Source organism: Xyrauchen texanus, chromosome 31, assembly GCF_025860055.1.
Source record: "Xyrauchen texanus isolate HMW12.3.18 chromosome 31, RBS_HiC_50CHRs, whole genome shotgun sequence".
NCBI classification, from domain to species: domain Eukaryota; kingdom Metazoa; phylum Chordata; class Actinopteri; order Cypriniformes; family Catostomidae; genus Xyrauchen; species Xyrauchen texanus.
Genome location: NC_068306.1, coordinates 20,732,718 through 20,753,574, shown reverse-complemented (window position 1 = coordinate 20,753,574; position 20,857 = coordinate 20,732,718). Strand labels below are relative to the sequence as shown.

Here is a 20,857-nt window from a genome sequence, read left to right as displayed (position 1 = left end):
CCCTAGCTTACACAAGGGTCATAGCTTCCTAAAACCCATTTACAGTTAAAGAAAAAAGTATATAAACCTTTGGATTCACCTGGTCTACCTGGTTTGGTCTTGTCATGGACTGATGAAGAGGGGCTCTAACCAACACCTCTAATCTCATTGATTTGACTCCAGGTTAACTTGAAATAATTCTCCTAGAGATTCACTTATTTTTCACTCTGCACTGTAAATATTTACGCAGTGGGTACAGTGAAGACTTATATTGCAAGAAATATATTGTTGTTTGTGTGTAATTTATTTAAAGTGATAGTTCACCAAAACATGAAAATTCTCGCATTTACTCACCCTCATCAAACTTTCTTTATTCTGTAGAATTCAAATGATGATTTTTAGAAGAAATTCTCAGCTTTGTAGGTCCATACCTACAGAGTGAATGGTGACAAAGCTCCAAAAAGTACATAAAGGCACCATAAAAGTAATACATACAACTACGATAGGTGTGGGAAAACAGATCACTATATATTAGTCCTTTTTTACTATAAATTCTCCTCCCTGCCCAGTAGGTGGCGATATGCCTGAAGAATGTGAATCGCAAAAAACGTCTGACAACAATACTCAAGGTCTTCCTAAAGAGATAGTTCACCCAAAAATGAAAATTCTCTCATTTACACACCCTCATGAGGGTGTGTAAATGAGAGAATTTTCATTTTTGGGTGAACTATCTCTTTAGGAAGACCTTGAGTATTGTTGTGGCTCATTTATTAGATCAGATTTTATTCTATTTATCAGAATTATTCTTTACAATAAACAGGCAGAAAAGTTTTCTTCATATGAGAGTTCATTCTTTAGATAGTCACATATTCCATCACAGTGCCCATGATATGGTTTATAAAGAGGTAACATGCAAATGTTACCTTACAGAGCCAATTCTACCTGTTCTTCCTTTAAAAACATTTTAGTTTTTTTGTTTGTAAGTTCGGACGTGTTAAAAAATATTTTGACTTGTTTTTTTGTTTTTTTTTAAGTATACAAAATGATAGTAAACAAAATGAATGTATTCTCTGATGACATATGCTGACATAAAAAAGGAATGATCATAAAAGATTTTTAAGAATTAGTGTTTTATTCGACTTAATGTGGAGGTTGTTCACAGTACAATGACATCATTCTGTTACAGTACATTCTTGTGCAAATACTCCTCTCTCTCTAACACATGCATGCTGAGGAAAATCAATGGCCTTTGTCACTAGAAGTGGGTTTCTGAGAATTAGTCACAATGACCTTCCTGTATGCCCTTATTACCTCATTATCAAATACAGTACTTTATATCAAAGATCAAATGAGCAAAAAAATGATCTGTATCAAAATGGAATTTCCATGAAAATACTTCTAGTAAGGGTCTAGTCTATAAATAATAACAAATACACTAATGAGGCATCATACAGTAATTCTTAATAATGCATTTCACAATTAAAAACACATGCTCACACAGGGTAATACAGCCCTTTAACTAAGCATAATTACAAGGTATGTAAGGGTTAAGGCTTAGAAATGGAAAATAATTTGGCATGACATTTTTGGGTCTGTATAAATGAAATTAAAACATTATCCAAAATAACAACCCAATTCAAAGAGACTTTGGATTTAGCATAAGTAAATCTAATTAAATAAATCTTAATACGTGCCTTGAGAGTAAAAGATATCCAGTGTAACCAATGTAACTTTTCAAGTCAGATTTCTTCACATGCACTGTGTACTGTGCTACATACAGATCAAAAGTTAAAGTGCTTACAACATACACTCACAATGCTATGATTACATGTTTTAAAAAAAAAAAGTCTTGGCATTTTGAACATATTGGGTTGACTTGTAAATGAATATTTTTCTGTTCAAAATTTCAGTTGTCCACTCCACTAAGAATGAACAGGCCCACTGAAAGAACAATGACCATTCCTGTGGGTAGAAAATATAATCAGTTTTCAGATTATATTTAAGTGCTTTTACCATTTAAAGAAGAGCTGTGCTTTGCATACCTGCAAAATCCTGTGGAACACTCTATATTGTCCTGGCAATAGGCTCCATATGGTTTGAACCCCATAATTCGCCATAGAGGGGACATTCGTATCTTGCGGTGCAGTATATGTGAAAGCTGAAGATCTGATTGTACCTCAGGAGTCACCAATGGCACACTAGATACCTGACACACATGTATCAGTCAATAGGGAACATCTCACATAATTTTGATTAATAACTTCATACTTGATTGATTCTAGTAAAAATATAAATGTATTCTATACTTTGCTACACATTGTCAGCTTTCCAACAAAAGATAGCCTACACATTGCCTGAAAAGCTTCCCATTCTTGATCTCAGTCTGTGTAGAAATGTGGTGGAAAAAGAGGTGTAAACCCACCTGATATATCAGCGCTAGCAAGAGCAACATGCAAAATCCAAATTTTGCCAGGTTAAAGCGATGAAAATGCATTTTGGTGGAGGTCTGTGTGTCCAGGAGATAAGTGAAGACTTTGCAATAGGACTGACCATCTGTATTTATAACCCTGTAACACAGATCTTACCTCCCACCCTCTCTGTCTATCCTACTTTGTTCTCTCCTGTTCTCTTGCTCTGCACAGGGCCATGGCCAAGATTAAACCACGTGTTTAGTAAATATTTGAGAGTTTACATAAGCTTCAACGAGCTTAACGTTTAGTCATCTTGCTTCTGGGATATGTTAATAGTAGTAAAATATTACAGTTGCCAGAAGTGCTGCCCTATATGCTTTCAAGATTTAGTGGATCTTGCATCATGTGTGGTTGTTTAAAATGGATTTTAAAAACTGTGATAAAATGAGGGAAAACATTGCATACAGACTGATACAATTTATTGTGGTGGTTAGGGAAAATTAAATGAAAATACAAATTTTTTGTAACTTTAAATGACTGGTATGTTCCCATCTCTCTGAATCAATAGGTCATAAAGTACACTCAGTTTTCACATGGCCGGTTCATACTGACAAACATTTCTTTCCCTGAAATATTGCAATATTGCAATTTGGACAGAACAGAATTGATTTTGTGAACCTTTTGTATGTTCAACATGCGACTCTGTGGGTCAGCTCTGCAGGCTCAGACTGCTGAACAGTGAAAGCTCACCATGTGTGGTCCTAGTAGAACAGTGTGACCCAGTCCTCACAAACTATGTATTTAATCAGCACAAACCTGAAAGTTCTAAAAAATATTCTGTTTTGAAAAGTCACCTTTGGACCATCCCCATTACATGTCGGCAGTTATGGATTTATGTTTTGTATTTTATAGGGAACCATCATGATTTATTTTAAAGTATAGATGCCAATGCAAAGTTCATGACCCCAAGGAACAGTTCACCCAGATATGAAAATTCTGTCATCATTTACTCATGCTCATGTCATTCCAAAACCATATGCCTTACTTTTGTCTGCTGAACCCAGAGAATGTTAGTCAGAATGTTACAGACTGACTCAGTCACCATTAACTTTCATTGCATCTGAGGCCCTAACATTCTTCAGCATTTCTCCTTTTGTGTTTCATGGAAAAAAAAAGAAAGTCATACATGTTTGGAATGATAGGGTGAGTTAATTATGACAGCATTTTCATTTTTGGTCGAAAATGCTTTACAAGATTTTAGGTCTGAAGAAATTGTACTACCAAAGTGACTTACAAGGCAAGTCAGTCCACTGGGCATTCATCTTTGAAAAGCTCCTGTTGAGCTATTTTCTATGGACACAAATGGCATTAATGTTCAGCTACTATTTATTTGAATGTGAAAAGACTGAAGTCTCCAAACGGTTGGTCATGATTACAATCAAATAACATATTTCAAATCAGCTTCAGCAGTCAAATATGACAACAACTGTTTCATAAATTGTGCTTCTTTAGGGTCCAGCCTACTTGTATTACCTACAAGTGCTCCATCTCTGCTAAATGTTCTGTGGCAATACTGCACTGCACTGTCAGCAATAGAAAGTGCCAATGAGCTACGCTCAATGCTTTAAAATGTGATTAGTTTCCATGACCCATTTTAACAAAGTACTGAGTTTTGTTTTTATTCAATTTTTTTGTTTGTTTGTCTAAAGCTCATAGATACTACTTTTTAGTCACAGAAACGTTAATTTGAACAACGAGTGACAGTGTTAATCGAATGCCGATGCTAAATCCTGTGTGTCCTCTACACTCGACTATGCATGTCTCTCAGAGATTGGACGTCACTGGCCTCGGAGCTTGAGTCAAACAAAATAGCAAACAAGGTAAATATTTACTAGTTTCAGCATAATTACAGTCAATTTGTGGCACCTAATAAAAATATCCTGAAAAAGAGTCTAATTAGCCATTCAAGCACCAGACTTTCGTTTATGAAAAATACAGTTGGCTAGTAATCTACCTGTTTTAGCTGTCATGCTAATCTGCACATCAGTATGTTCTTGTGAAATTAACGTTTCTTCTTAGTTTATATCAGGTTTGGAGAAGTGTTCGCATGTTATATGTGTATTGTCCAATGCCATTCTACTGGTACATACTTACATTTATTCGGCCAGCTACTTGGTTAAGATAAAATGTCCTATATTTGAAGTTTGCTGATGTCATTAGGTTTAGTACTCAGCTGGTAAACTTTCAGTTACTTATACATTTGCATCAGTACACTGCAAGAGAGTGGCTTACTGAATCTGGCTTTAAATATACATTATTTGCATGGATGTGCTGTTGCTGAAGTTAATATTACTTAATATATAAAATCTTTAATACTAATGTAACTGCTTTTCAAGGCTCCTCATCCAGAATGATGTAATATATATAATTAAATGGTCATGATTTATATCAGAGCTTTCAGCTATGCAAGTTACTTTGTAATGTAGATGTGCCTGGCAAACATTAATAGTTGGGAGGTACCTGTCACGCTTTAACGTTAATGGAGTTTTTATGCTCAGGTCAAAGGACATTTCTATGTCTGCCACAGTCTGGTGGAAAGATGGAAAACACAGGCTATTGCAGCGATAGCTTCAACAGCCTGCAGAGCGGAACCAGCGATGAGGACATGGTGGAAATCGCTGGAGCCACACTGGACTTCTCCAGCACAGATGACGTGCCCCCTCTGGACCGGGACTTTGGCTCTGGTGAGTGCTTGATTCAGCCACGGGATTATCAATAACAGTTATTTGTGTCACATTTTTTCTCAGTGGGATTAAAAAAAGGGGACCGAAAATGTCTCCAATGATGACAATAACAGTGATGTTGTGAAGGGGTGGCGATGTAAGTCATATTATTTCTCTAATAGAAACTGCCACCCAGTTTTATCCTCCTTCATTTTTGTACTTTTCTTCATTTTTATTGTCATGCACAAGATTCCCATAGTTTTTCCTCTTTTCTCTCAGCATTTGATATAGGTTTGCGGGTGAATGTGTAATGTATAGGTCTTGGTGTTTGTAAAACTGTGAGAAAATAGTGGTGAGAATTTGCTGTGGTCACAACTTTGGTATTTGCAGAAAAGCCTGGCATATCCTTTTATCAGAGAGATCAAAGTCCCCCCCTCAAGTTATTTCTTTTGTAGCTAGTTTCATATTTTGTCTGGTGTCAGGTTTTCACATCAATCTGTTTCACTTGAACTTCCTCAGTGTTTGATATCAGTTGCTCAGGTGCTGCTGTTTTGTCTGCTTCTTGGACTATTATTGTTTGTGGTTAGGTGAGGGTCTTTCACACATCATGTTTGTTGATTATTGCGATAATCGTAACATATGTGACAGAATTTCTCAAGCAAAATTTATCTTAAAAAATATACTACTGCCCTGAAATTGATTTGTAAACGGGCTTAATTTTTAGAAGTTGGCAATGATTAACCATAACTAGTTTTATTGCTGTGTTTCTTGTTGTGCAAGTTAATTTCCTGTTCTTGGTACTGCTAAAGTCTTACTGAAGAAAGTCATGTGAAGAACCGTCAACACTGGAACAGGTTGTGCTCCGCCATAAATGTGAATTGGCAAACTTGTGATTACTAGGCCATTTCACCCCTGAAGGCTTTAACTGTCAGAGATGGCTATTTATTGCGACTTTTCACCTGCATGCATAATTAGCGGTCTCTTCTCTGTGCAGGTGCTTCATATGGAGGTGGAGATGGACCCAATGGGGTTCCTAAACTGATGGATTTGCTAGATGAGCCAGTGCCTGGGGTGGGAACTTATGAAGACTTCAACACAATCGATTGGGTCAGGGAGAAATCCAAGGATCGGGATCGCCACAGAGAGGTGAAAATATGCTGTACTTTTTATTCTATCCTAATCCACTACACAGCTGTTTGTGTTGTACAGCATTTTCATTTTAAAGTCAATGTGGAACTGCATTCACAGCCCATATAACTTCCGTAATGTGCTGTATTTCCAAGTGAAACAGGAAAAAATTAAGGCGAGACATACTTTATACATTTGGAATTTATTGGATTGTGAAATGGGGTGGGGGAATTAGAGGGATTGCTGAAAAGGGAAATCATCTCAGAGGAAGAGCAAGTTATTGCATTTTGATAAAAGATTGCGAGGACAATCTTTAAAAAAAATTTATGTTGGAATTATATGAACCAAGAAGTCATGCACAATACGACCAGGAATGTGGATTAAAGGGATAGTTCACCAAAAAAAATTTAAATTCTCACATTGTTTACTCACCCTCCTGCATCCCAGATGTGTATGACTTTCTTATATCTGCAGAAAACTAATGAAGATTTTTAGAAGAATATTGCAGCTTTGTAGTTCCTTTCAATGTAAGTGAATGAATTCTAACATTTTGAAGCTCCAAAAGCACATAAACAAAAGGCAGCATAAAAGTAATCCATATGACTACAGTGGTTAAATCCATGTCTTCAAAAGCGATATGATATGTGTGGGTAAATACAGGTCAATATTAAGTCCTTTTTACTATCTCCACTTTTACGTTCACATTCTTCTTTTTTTATTTGTATTCTTTGTGCATATTGCCACCTACTGGGCAGGGAAGAGAATTTATAGTAAAAAAAGGATTAAATATTGATCTGTTTCTCACCTACACATCATCTCGCCTCTGAAGATATCTATTAAACCAGTAGTCCTATGGATTACTTTTATTTTTTGCCTTTATGCTTATGTTTTTACCTTCAAAGTTCTAGCCACCATTCACTTGCATTGTATGGGCCTACAGATCTGAGATATTCTTCTAAAAATCTTAATTTATGTTCTGCAGAAGAAAGGACATCATGCACACCTGGGATGGCACGACGGTGAGTAAATGATGAGACAATTTTTTGGGTGAACTAACCCTTTAATAAAGTAAATGGGGTCAGTTGTGATTTCATGTTGACTTTAATATCTTCTTTTCTCAGAAAGTAGGTCACCAAGAAATTAATCATGGACGTGGAGTTAGTGACTATGGGGCTTTTCCTCTGCACCGTACGACTCGACTCGTCTCTGCTTGCTTTTTGGGGGTTTTCCACTTTGGATTGTACCTGGTACTTTTTTAGTACCACCTCGGTCAAGGTTCCAAGCGAGACGAGCCGATACTAAATGTGATGTCAAAAACCTGCAGATCACTGATTGGTCATAGAGAATCAGTGATCTACCAGCGTCACTGGATTTTCGACACGGGACCCGCTAGTTTTGAAGTTAGCTACAGCAATAACAGTATCATTTGTTCACACAACTTTCGAATTGTAAAAAGAAATTCCACTGTGCGGAAAAACACGGCGTGGTGAATAAACGAGGTGCAGACATTCCTCTCGTTAGCGACGAACAAAACAAAAAAGTCTTTCAGGAATGGCTACCACCAGACCTACTATAAGTGTAGGGAAAAGTAAAAAAAAAAAACTTAAAAGTGACTACAGAACCATCAAGGAAAAGTGGAAGTGGTTCGACCAAATGGACGCTATCTAGACCAGCGAGCAATGGGAGGGAGAGTGCCCTGGACTCAGCCACAGCTGGAGGATGGTAGGTTTACTCTATATTCTGCTTGAAAGCTTCACTTTATTTAGTTGACCAGCTACTGGAAAGCTTGCTTCTAAAACAACCAGGCCAATTTAACTGTTACACTTGTGTAATATCACCATGCATCAACTGCTTTATGCAACACAATGAGCTAGTAGCTAACAGCTAGCGGTTGTGTTATTGTTTTGTGTCGCATTTAAGATGATGTCATGTAGAGGCGGCGCAACTATATAACGAACAGCCTATAATCCCACCCACGTTGATGCAGCAATAAACAGCAGTGGAAAAGCAAACACAGAAAAGTAAAGTGAGTAGAGTCGATTCGAACCGTAACGTGCAGTGGAAAAGTGCCAAAAATTACTCTTCAGTTTTAAGGATTAGTTTACCCAAAAATTATAATTCTCTCATCATTTATTCACCCTCATGCCTTCGCAAATGTGTATGACTTTCTCTCTTGCCTTTCTCTCCAGAACACAAATGAAGATATTTCAACAGAGATATGATGTCTGTTTGTCCATACAATGCAAGTAAATGTTGACCAACTTTTTATGAACATAAATGCAGCATAAAGGTAATCCATAAGGCCCCAGTGAAATATATACGTCCATATCTTCTGAAGTGATCCAATCAGTTTTGGGTGAGAACAGACAAAAATTGAACTCAATGTAATTTTTTATTTTTTACTATAAATCTTGACATTATTAGTCTACTTGGCAATCATGATTTCAGGCTCGATTACACATCCAAGCGCCATCTAGCACTCTGCACATGCATCAAGCACTAGGAAGTGTAATCGAGCTTGAAATCATGATTGTTCCTAGTAGAGATGCACCGATTGCAATTTTCTTGGCCGATTAAACATTTATGACATTCATAATTAATTATTAAACATTACATTTTCCCCCAAACTGCACTAAGTTACAGGATCTTCTCTCTCTTAAACAACTCTCAAATAAAGTGCTCTGTGACTGGAAAGAGGTAGAAATAACAATTAACTGCAAATGAGTTGCTTTATATAACAAATGTCATTATCCACTATTTTTATAAATGGACCTTTTTCTCTTTATTACTCGTCTAACAAAACAATTCTAAAGATCTGAAAAACTGAAGTGTCCAATACGCTCAACTTACGTTAGATGTACAAATATCAGTTGTAAAACTGAGCACTGCTTCGGGAACGGCTTGTACCGGTCAACACTCCCGTTTTTCCCGGGAGTCTCCCATTTTGTTATTTCTCCCAAAAAACTCCCGTAATTTGTATGGCCCAAACCACGTTATATGAATAATCACATCAATATATTATTCCAAGGTGATCCAGTTGCCAGATCTTGAATGAAACGCATCCTACTCTCACAATCGATCCATCCAGCACCCCACTTCCCCTCTCCCGGATTTGTGTACCCAAATGTTGACAGATAACAGGCGTGTGTGTGACATGACACGAGATTAAACAACTCGGGCAACGCAACGTCGGATAGTACCTCATACTCTGTATCGAGGAAATGTATCCGATTTCTGAACCCTCTGTCCTCAACTATGGAGAACAGCTGGTCATCCAGGGCCATGAATTCCATAATTTTCCTTGTAATTGCTTTGGTCTTTTCGCTGCTCATTACAAGGAATGATAGGAGAGGCTGCTGACTTGTGGCTGGCTCTGAGCTCTGGCTAGCTTTAGCCGCTTTCACTTTTTAGCTTCTTTTTTAAAATGGGCATTTTCAGCTGGGTGATGGTGTTATAAATGTCTAATTAGGTTTGTTGATCTGAAAGTTATTGTGGTGGTTCCCCCACGGTTTACTTTGGCCTTACAATTATTACACATTTCGAACTTTATGTATTCATCACTCACACAGTGATGATCTTTAACGCCAATGACATGTTTACATGCGGCTGTGACGTTATTGCCTGCGCCGCTGGCAACAAAACGGACCCTCTTGGAATCGGTAAGACGTGAGGCTGACCGGCCAGTTACCGGTCCGGGCCGAGCATGCGGAAAATCGTCTAATTCCGGTCCCTGGCCGGTCGATCGGTGCATCTCTAGTTCCTAGAGACTGCAATGACAAGATGTACAGTGAACAAGGAGTTATATTTTGGTCTGTTCTCACACAAAATCAATTGGATAACTTTAAAATACATGAATAAAACCACTAGAGTCTAATTGATTATCTTGATGCTGCTTTTATGTACTTTATGGAGCAACCAAATTTGGTCACCATTCACTTGCATTGTATGGATAAACAGACATAATATCTCTATTCAAATATCTTTGTTTGTTTTCTGTGGAAGACAGAAAGTCATAAGATTTTGAGATGAAGGTCAGTAAATTATGAGAATTTTCATTTTTGGGTGAACTATTCCTTCATGCACCAAGATCAGGATGAATCGTTCTTCTCAGTTTGTTTATATTCATCTGATGTCTTCAATTTATCCACTTATTAGATTGCTACTAAAAGTAAAGAGTCTACATGGGCTCTGATGAAGAGCATCAGTGATGCCTTCTCTGGCTGGCTTCTCATGCTGCTTGTGGGACTGATGTCAGGTTGGTGGTTCTCTGTTTTGATAAATGCATGAATCAGCATCTTGAGTTATTACTGTGGAATCAAGCAACAGTACAGTGGTACAAAAACGTATATGTATACTGACACTTATGCATTAGAGGAAAAATAAATTATGCTTTATCATTATATTTTAGTGGAAGTATGAATTCAGTTCCCTCAAGTTCAGGTGTCCTAGCAAAGTAACCACAGCTGTAGTTCATATGAAAATATTTAATGTTTACCAACTAGAAAATATGGAATTACTTAACTTTGATCAATATATCTATAACCAAAAAAAACTTTTTTGTATTTTCTTTCTTGAAGATTGTGTTTGTGTGATATTTATCTGAAATGCCACTTGGTTTGATATTTTCTAATAATGCATAGACAATCATATAGTTTATTATGCCACTCTAAAAGGGAATGGAATTTATATACAGTACCATCAACATCTGGCCTACTCTCATAATTTCTGTGCTAAACCTTACCAAGTCATGACTAATTTTCATTATTGAAGCCCATCAGTTTATTTTATAACAAACATCCCTTTTTTCCATCTCAGGTGCCCTGGCTGGTGGGATTGACATCTCTGCTCACTGGATGACCGACCTGAAGGAGGGTGTGTGTCTGAGTGGCTTCTGGTTCAACCACGAGCACTGCTGCTGGAACTCTAACGAGACTACTTTCCAGGAGAGAGACAAGTGCCCTAACTGGAAAAGCTGGGCTGAGCTCATTGTCGGCACCAATGACGGCCCTTTTGCCTACATTATGAATTACCTGATGTATGTCTGCTGGGCACTGCTCTTCTCCTTCTTGGCTGTGTCTTTAGTCAGAGCCTTTGCTCCATATGCCTGTGGCTCTGGAATACCTGAGGTAAACAAAGGAATTCTTTACGTAGGATACATCTCGAAAAATGAATGTAGGATGCACATCCCCAAATTAGTTTTATTTAATCCTGTTTTTTATACATTAGTAAATAATTGGTATTGTATTTTTGATTATTCAATTTACTGTGCAACCCCACTTGAGGGCCTGATGAGTTGTCATTGGTTTATAACACCACTATGGTGGGCCACTGTGTAAATATGCCTGTTCTTGTTTGACCCTATAGATCAAGACCATCCTGAGTGGATTTATCATCCGTGGCTACCTGGGCAAATGGACTCTTATGATTAAAACCATCACCCTGGTGCTGGCTGTATCATCTGGTCTCAGTTTGGGCAAAGAGGGGCCTCTGGTCCACGTGGCATGTTGCTGTGCCAATATTCTATGCCACCTGTTCACCAAGTATCGCAAAAATGAAGCAAAGAGACGAGAGGTATGATGAATGAACGACAATGACAATTCTGTCATCATTTAACCACCTTCATGTGTTTCATAACCCTTATGACCTTCTTTCTCCCATGAAACACAAAAGAAGATTTTAGGTCCAATGTTTTGTCTCAGTGACCATTTAATTTAATTGTTTGGGAAGAAGAAGTTTTAAGTCCCTAACATTCTGTCTAACATCTCTTTTTGATTACTGGAAAAAAGTCAGTCAAACGGGTTTGGAACAAACATGTCGGACTGTGATCATTGTAAATATTTGAGGAGCAGGGCAGTAACTTGGACTCTAAAATAGTCTCATATCTATCTGCCTCTAAAAATACAGCAGCTCTAAGGGGCGTTTGTTACGTTGCATTTTTGTGGCTTGATTCTAAGAACGTTCTGGTGGCCTGTTTTTGTGGTTTTATGTTTTCAACTGACTTCGTTGTGAGAATGTTTTCATTGACATGAAGACAAGACCAAACATAGATCATGTGCATCAAGTCCATTCTATGATAAGCTTGGTATATTGTTTAAGTAATATCTTCCTTGTTTTATTTGTATGTTGTTTAGGTATTGTCAGCTGCAGCAGCTGTTGGTGTGTCAGTAGCTTTTGGGGCTCCCATCGGTGGAGTTCTTTTCAGTCTAGAGGAGGCAAGCACACTCAATGTTATTATTTTTGCATGCTCTCAACATTGATTTATGTTCTGGGACTGTCAATCGATTACAATTTTTATTAATCTCATAATAATATTTTGTAGGTAACACATTCAGTTCTACTTATGCAAAGACACTCAAATCAAATGTTTTTGTTCATCAATTTATGTGGATGACACTCATAGCACAAATTTCCTGAATGCATAAATGCTAAAAAGAAAACAGATTCTTCATTTCTCAAAATGCATTGGAAATGTAAACGTAGATCTCAGTACAAATATGCAATAGTTCAATAAAAAAAAAAACTCCCACACTTTACTGTAGAAATCTTACATGTGTAATTAAAATACTACTGGCCTGCCTCTGTCTTCTGATCATGTTTTAATTTCTAGGAATGGAGATGTTTCGCTCATAGGTGAAATTTCACTTGTTGAGGTCCAATAATAATTAAAGTTTACCATACAAAGATAGCAAATTACTTTTATTAAATGTCCTATCTGATGAACAGGTGCTTTTGCTAGGGACTTTTATTTGTGTGAGAGAAATCACACCGAAAAGAATGAAAGGGTTAAAATGAATAAAATAGTTAATGCCATTAAAAAATAATTATGGTGTTATACAGACATTAAAGCGTTTACTTTGACAGCCCTATTATTTTCTGATAGAGGAGAATTTTTGTCCACCTTATCTAGTGTCACCCCTTGTCATTGTCACAATCAGAACTGTCTTATTACAGAATCTCACCATCACTTTTTCCCTTAGGTGAGTTACTACTTCCCTCTGAAGACACTCTGGCGCTCTTTCTTTGCTGCATTGGTGGCTGCCTTCACTCTTCGCTCTATCAACCCATTTGGTAACAGCAGGCTGGTGCTGTTCTATGTAGAGTTTCACTCACCATGGCACTTGCTGGAGCTCATACCCTTCATCCTGTTGGGTATTTTTGGGGGAATCTGGGGAGCGTTCTTCATCCGTGCCAACATTGCCTGGTGTCGCCAGCGTAAGACCACACGGCTAGGACACTACCCTGTGCTGGAGGTGCTGGTTGTAACAGCAGTCACAGCCCTGCTGGCGTTCCCCAACAGCTACACTCGAATGAGCACCAGTGAGCTTATCTCAGAATTATTCAACGATTGCGGCCTCTTGGATTCCTCACAGCTCTGCAACTACACTAATGTAAGCGTTACCAAGATCAACAGCAATGCTCTGCCCGACAGGCCAGCGGGATATGATGTCTACACAGCCATGTGGCAGCTGTCACTGGCCCTGATCTTCAAGATACTCATCACTGTGGTGACATTCGGCATGAAGGTATGTGGTGAAATGTACAGAGGGAAGGCTGTTGTTTGTGAAGGTAAATCAGTTGCAAAACTCAAGTGTTTGTAGATTTGAATTTGAGAACTTGTACAATAAATATTTGTAAGTTGAAATTTACATTCACAGCAACGATGAGTATACTTGTAATCTAAAAATTTGAAGTTGAATGTTGCAATTTGTTCTTACAGACAATAATCCAAAACCTGTATTTTTAATTCAGAGTCGTAGACAAATAGTCACAAATCTGTAAAATAATGTTCACATAAATACAATGACAGACACAAACTTGTATTGCATATTTACTTCTGTAGTTTAAATCACTTTCGCAGTACAACCACAAATCGGCAGTTACAAACGCTCAAATCTGGCACTGCAACTTCAGATCTTCCCACCTTGTCTTTTGCAACTACTTTTGCAATAAACCTGTAGCAAAACTCACTTGTGCACTTGTAAATCAAGATGTTAGAGAGAAGGCTACCTTTGTTGGGTGGGGGCGGGGCCAACGAAGTTGTGACCAATCACAAGATCTGAAACAACTAATGCCAGACCAATCAAAACAGATCATAGCACTTACTTGATGGATCTATTCTCCCGCTGCATCTGAACTTAAGATATAGAAATTAGCTTTTTTGTTGTTTTTAGTATTCTCTAATTTCCCTTGTTTAGACGTCAATATGTGATTTAAATTAAAAGTGCACATGTCCACGTTAATCTGAAATAATCATGATTAATGCAAATCATCACATTCATGCAAATCTGTTCTAAATTATATATCTTATTTTTAAGGCATCAAGGTGTACTTTCTTACTGCTTGAAGGACTGAACAGCATGGACGGGTGGATAGTTCTAGTTTAAAGTCTGTTTAAACTGTTCTAAGAAATGAATTACTGTCATGTAAAAGACATTTAAAAATGACCTTAGTTTTATTCTGATTGGATACATATACGAACAGAGTCTCATTTCAAACAGAAAGCACACTGTGTACAATATTATCTTTATTTCACTAGTCGGTTTCTTCAAATAAATACAGTACCATTACAATTCATCTAAGCAAGTACAGGATGGCTTATTAAGATTTAACATTTGCTTGCTAATTTGCAACAGTGCAATATTACAGCATAGAAACGACTAACTGAAATAATAATAAAGGCATTATTTTAATCTTCTATAGGTAGGCAGCAAGCATGATATATATATATATATATATATATATATATATATATATATATATATATACACAGTGGGTACGGAAAGTATTCAGACCCCCTTCAATTGTTCACTCTTTGTTATATTGCAGGCATTTGCTAAAATCATTTAAGTTCATTTTTTTTCCTCATTATTGTACACACAGCACCCCATATTGACAGAAAAACACAGAATTGTTGACATTTCTGCACATTTATTAAAAAAGAAAAACTGAAATATCACAAAAACTGAAATAAGCACTTAAGCAACAACATAATACCAGACTTTTTTCAGTTTAAACATTTTAATAAAAGATTAAATAATACAGATAAATGAATGTCAGAAACGTACTGAAGTATAGTAGAACGCTGCAATTTGACATTTTAAGGATTTGTCAGCTGTCATCAATAATTCATCTAATGTTATCTGGATAAGATAAAAAAAATTTAGGAAAGTTATCTGTGATAATTGAGATTCTTTCTTTACTCGTATACCTATTTTAACCTAACCTCTATGTATTATTTTCATGGAAATATGGAACTCTTCTATGGTGGCATATGCGGCTGGTTAGATTGTCGCATCCCATTTAGTTTTACCAAATACAAACATCCTGCAGAAACATTTCTTTAGAGAATTTCTCATTACCATCCTTAGAGAGAACATGTGTGGTCAGTCTGAGCCGAATTCTGCATTGATCAACTTGATCAAATAATTTGATCTGTTACATGATAAACTCACTCTAAATCATGTCATTGTCAAGTTACTTAACTTATCCTGCCACTACAGCAACCAAACATTGGACTTGTTTTGCTACAAAAAAAAAACAGTGCTGGCGCAGATGCATATATCGTCATCGTGTTTTAAGATGATCAGTTTTTATTGGTCCAGCATCAGTTGTTCCAGCTGTTGTGATTAGTCACAACTTCGTTTGCCCCACACAACATCAGTAGCCTCCTCTCTCACATATGGGTTTACAAGTGCACAAGTGAGTTTTGCTATTGCAAAAGTAGTTGAAAATTTCAAGGTGGGAAGATGAGAGGGAACGTTAACACAACACTGCCACAGTACTTTTCTTCCCACTTGAAGCACTAGTTGCATATTTATTTGTGATCTAACTGGAACAGAATTGGGCAGCAGACCGCCTATGCGCTGAACACCGTTAAAGGGAGAGTTCATCCAAAAGAGTTCACTGACCCTCATGCCATCCCAGATGTGTGACTTTCTTTCTTCTGCTGAACCTACTATTGACCTTTCATCTTTGTGCCCTCTCAGGTGCCCTCTGGTCTCTTTATCCCCAGTATGGCTGTGGGTGCGATTGCAGGCAGGCTGCTTGGTGTGGGCATGGAGCAACTGGCATATTACCATCATGACTGGGTAATCTTCAGAGGCTGGTGCTCACCTGGAGCAGACTGCATTACCCCAGGCCTCTATGCTATGGTGGGTGCCACTGCCTGCTTAGGTAAGTGTCTTCGGTTAAAGTGTTTTGAACTGGACTTTGTCTTCCACTAAAAATGAGCACTTAAAAGCCTGTCAAGCCTCCATGAAATGACTTGATGGTGGCTTTCCTGCATTTGAAGTATTTTCAAACGTGGAATATTTGCTATAAAACTTATCTTACTTTACAGGTGGCGTGACTCGTATGACTGTCTCTCTAGTGGTCATCATGTTTGAACTTACTGGTGGTCTGGAATACATTGTGCCTCTGATGGCTGCCACCATGACTAGTAAATGGGTGGCAGATGCTCTGGGTCGAGAGGGCATCTATGAAGCCCACATCCGTCTCAATGGATACCCCTTCTTGGAGTCAAAGGAGGAGTTCAGCCACAAGACTCTGGCCATGGATGTGATGCGACCTCGGCGAAGTGACCCCCCGCTCTCCGTGGTGACTCAAGATGGGATGAGTGTGGAGGAAGTCGAGTCACTCATTGCAGAAACGTCATACAGCGGCTTCCCCGTGGTTGTCTCACATGAGTCTCAGAGACTTGTGGGCTTTGTGCTGCGAAGAGATCTGATCATCTCCATTGGTAAGAAAGTACACTAAACTGCAGCTTTAGGTGGATTTCTAAATCAAATTGGATGGATGGATCTAATGACTTTCTAATTTGCATCTGTGTAAAAGCAAAGTAGGCTTCAGAATGTTAGTTTCAGTATACATTCTCTTTCAAGTGAATGGTGACTGATACTGTCAGTCCATAACATTTTGCCTTACATCTCCTTTTATGTAACATGGAAGAAAGTCATACAGGTTTGAGGATGAGTAAATGATGAGTATGTTTTCATTTTTGGGTAAACTTGATTCTTTAATAAGTAAAGTAGGGCTTAAATGTGAAGTGACATATGACTCTCATGAGAGTTTTCTTTATTTGCCAATTCCCTCTGGCAGAGAATGCTCGTCAGCGGCAGGAAGGTGTGGTTAGCGCCTCTCAAATTTTTTTCACCGAATACACGCCTCCACAACCACCCAACAGTCCTCCCCCACTGAAGCTTCGTGGTATCATGGACCTCAGCCCATTCACCGTAACTGATCACACTGCCATGGATATTGTGGTGGACATCTTCCGCAAGCTGGGCCTGCGCCAATGTCTTGTCACTCACAACGGGTAAAGGCTTAGTTCATCATAAGCAAGAAATATTTGTTATCTTAGTATGATTTGTTGGCAGACACCACTTGTCCGAATACTTTTTGTGCAACTGTACATCAGGCATATTACATAATTTTGTGTTCTTGTTTTTCCTTTACAGGCGTTTATTGGGCATCATCACCAAAAAGGACATTCTCAAACATATGGCCCAGATGGCCAACCGAGACCCTGACTCTATTCTCTTCAACTGAAGTGCTAAACTGGCTTTTATAAAACACCAGCCAGTTTGAAATGACCCATTGGTCAGAAAACACCAGTCTGGCCAAATTATTTGCACTATAGAACTGCCAGTACTGGATTAGAATCCATTCACACTGTGAAAACCATTTCGTAGAGCCTCATTGGTGCAGGCATTACAACTACGGGATGGAGAACTTACAGAAACACATTCTATGCACTCCAGCATATAGCTTTAGAGGTGGAACTGAATTGAAACTGAAGGCAAAAAGTATTGGTCTTTGTAAGAAGCCATCCTATCATAACATATCAAGACTATCTCAATAGTTACCACACAGGCAAGAGATGACAGGGAAAACCAAGTATGCTCAAGACTCAAGATTACAATCGCAATCATACATTTTTTATATAATAAATCTGTTATTATTCCTGCAAAATATGGACATTCACCTACAACCCTGATTCCGATAAATTTGGGACAGTATGAAAATTCTATTAACAACAAAAATTAGTGATTTGTAAATGATATTCACCCTTTGCTATATTAAAAGCTCTACAACAACACATTATATGATGTTTTTCCCTATGAAGTATTTTTAATGTACAGTAATTTAAAATCAGATGATTATAACACACTCCAAAAAGGTTGGGACAGTTGAGTGTTTACCATTGTGAAACATCACAATTTCTTCAAATAACACATATTAAGCATTTTGGCGCTGAAGAAAGAAGTTTGTTTGGTTTAAAAAGTGGAATTGTTCCCCATTCATCCATTATGTTGGTCTTTGGCTGCACAATTGTACAGGGTCTTCGTTGCCATCTAATCCGCTTTATAATGCACCACACATTCTCAATTGGAGACAGGTCAGGACTGCAGGCAGGCCATTCTTGCACCCACACTCTCTGCACAGCTATGCACTTGTAATCTGGGCAGTATGTGGTCTGGAGTTGTCCTGCTGGAAAATGCAGGGATGTCCCTGGAAAAGACTGTGCTGGATGGAACTATATGTTGCTCCAAAATTTGTACATATCCGTCTGCATTCATGGTGTTCTCACAGATGTGCAAGTTACCCATACCATGGGCACTGACACACCCTTGGCCCACAGACACTGGCTTTTGGACCTGATGCTAATAACAGCTTGGATGGTCGTTTTCCTCTTTGGCCCAGAGAACACTGGCTGTATTTAAAACAAAAATAATAAAAATTAAAAAAAAATTGAAATGTGGACTCGTCAGACCAAAAAACACTGTTCTACCTTCCATCTAACGATGAGATCGAGCCCAGAGAAGTCGGCAGGGCTTCTGCTTTGCATAGTAAAGTCATAACTTGCATCTGTGGATTCAGCGGCGAGTGGTGTTGACTAACAAAGGTTTACTAAAGTTATCCCAAGCCCATGTTCATGATATCCATTACAGATGAATGATGTCTTTTTAAGACAGTGATGTCAGAGGGAGAAGTGGTTTTCTTGCCCTTTACTCCCTGAGATTTGACTAGATTCCTTGAATCTTTTAACTATATTGTGCACTGTAGAGGGTGAAATGCCCAAAATCTTTGGGGAACATTGTTCTCAAAGTGCCAGATTATTTGTTGAAGCATCAGTTGGAAAATTGACAAGCCTTGAATGATCCTTGCTCTTGAAGGTCTAGGCTGTTTTTGGTGGCCCCTTATACAGTATTATGACACAATTGCCTTACCTGTTTAACATCTCCTGATTCACCTTATTTTAACTCGTTTCAAATTGTTATTAGTTATTATTATGGAGTGTGTTACAATCATCTTATTCGAAATTGCTGAACATAAAAAAAAACAATACAATTCACGAGGTAAAACATAATATGTGTAGTTGTGGTGCTTTCAATATAGCAAAGGGTGAATATAATTTACAAATTTTTATTAGCATTTTTCATACTGCCCCAACTTTTTCGGAATTTGGGTTGTACATGGCCTTTGTTAGATTGTATTTCTCATGCCTTGCACACCTCTGGTGAGAAGACTACATCCTAATTTTTCAATATTCAGGGGATTTTCTTGTGTGTCAAAAAAATAAATAACATCCAAGCAGTGACGGATGTGCAAATTACATTTCCCAAAAGTTCTCTTGCCCTCCAATATGGCATGATGCATGATGTAAGTTAAAACCATTATTTTTTGGTTCGATATTCGTTTTTACTCTTTGATTTGAATAAGCACTTATTATGAGCACAAATATTCCAGCAGCTAAAAGCTCATCTGCTATCATTTAGTTTTGCTTTATAATGTGAATCTATATGGTTTATGAGCATGATGATTTACAGTTTCCTCATGAGGTAAGGCTTTTAGGGCCATTTTTCCAAATGTTTGGGTTGGAATACAATGAGCTTATAATGTTAGAGAAGGACTGTGTAGTTTCTGCCAAGAGATAATGCATTAAAAAAGTCTCATTCTGAATATACTTTAATATGTTGGAATTTATGTTCCCATTTAAAAATGTTAATATTATTTTTATTTGTTTTGTTTTTTAAGCAATTTCCTATGCAAGTTAGCATTACATTTGGAGAATTAATATGGATGTGCAATTACTGCAAAATTACATTACCATTAATTGTTTTTTTTTTGTAACCCAGTTGTCAGATTGGCCTTCTGAAATTGCTTCCGTTGTCACAGGAACAAAATTTGCTCCAACAAATGCTGCCTGTACACATAATTATGCTTGTACCATTTTATTCCAATCACGTCAAAATGTCATCTGAGCGTGCAAAATGTAGTCACTTTAATTTATTAATTTCATTATATGCATTACTTACCCAGATATTTACATTTGAATGTTTACAGCTTGCTTATTCCTGGGTCAACTTTTTGTAATTTTCTTTTCTCTGCCAGCATACTACACCACTGTGTTTAGAAACCTTTCACAATGGGACATTGAAAGAAGTCAAAGATCATTCTAAACAATGATCAAAAGAATACATTTTTATAGGCACTCCTTGAATCTGACAGTTGTGATCATCCAGAGTTTATATCCTCTGAACTCACTAGCTTGCTTGTTTCTCAGCAATCCCCTCCATTTCAGCCGATTTTGTGTTGTTCTGAATTTAGCTCAGT

General features: G+C 37.7%; 2 protein-coding genes across 3 annotated transcripts; one reads left to right on the top strand and one right to left on the bottom strand.

Moving 5' to 3' along the window:
* Positions 1-1,098: 1,098 nt before the first annotated feature.
* On the bottom strand, positions 1,099-2,592 carry si:dkey-22f5.9 (liver-expressed antimicrobial peptide 2-like). Its single transcript, XM_052100632.1, has 3 exons — positions 2,402-2,592; positions 2,022-2,185; positions 1,099-1,941 (listed from the first exon to the last, which is right to left on the bottom strand). The coding sequence occupies exons 1-3, from the start codon at positions 2,471-2,473 to the stop codon at positions 1,902-1,904; spliced, it is 276 nt and encodes a 91-aa protein (XP_051956592.1). The 5' UTR covers positions 2,474-2,592; the 3' UTR covers positions 1,099-1,901.
* Positions 2,593-4,141: 1,549 nt separating this feature from the next.
* On the top strand, positions 4,142-19,586 carry LOC127625181 (H(+)/Cl(-) exchange transporter 5-like). Of its 2 annotated transcripts, XM_052100288.1 has the most exons (12): positions 4,142-4,270; positions 4,949-5,134; positions 6,108-6,259; positions 10,397-10,496; positions 11,057-11,367; positions 11,606-11,812; positions 12,373-12,453; positions 13,219-13,764; positions 16,228-16,414; positions 16,581-16,979; positions 17,339-17,555; positions 17,698-19,586. In XM_052100288.1, the coding sequence occupies exons 2-12, from the start codon at positions 4,990-4,992 to the stop codon at positions 17,786-17,788; spliced, it is 2,436 nt and encodes an 811-aa protein (XP_051956248.1). In that variant the 5' UTR covers positions 4,142-4,270; positions 4,949-4,989; the 3' UTR covers positions 17,789-19,586. The 2 variants fall into 2 exon arrangements, with proteins under 2 accessions (XP_051956248.1, XP_051956249.1); XM_052100289.1 differs by lacking the exons at positions 4,142-4,270; positions 4,949-5,134; positions 6,108-6,259 and adding an exon at positions 8,023-8,267.
* The last annotated feature ends 1,271 nt before the right edge of the window (positions 19,587-20,857 follow it).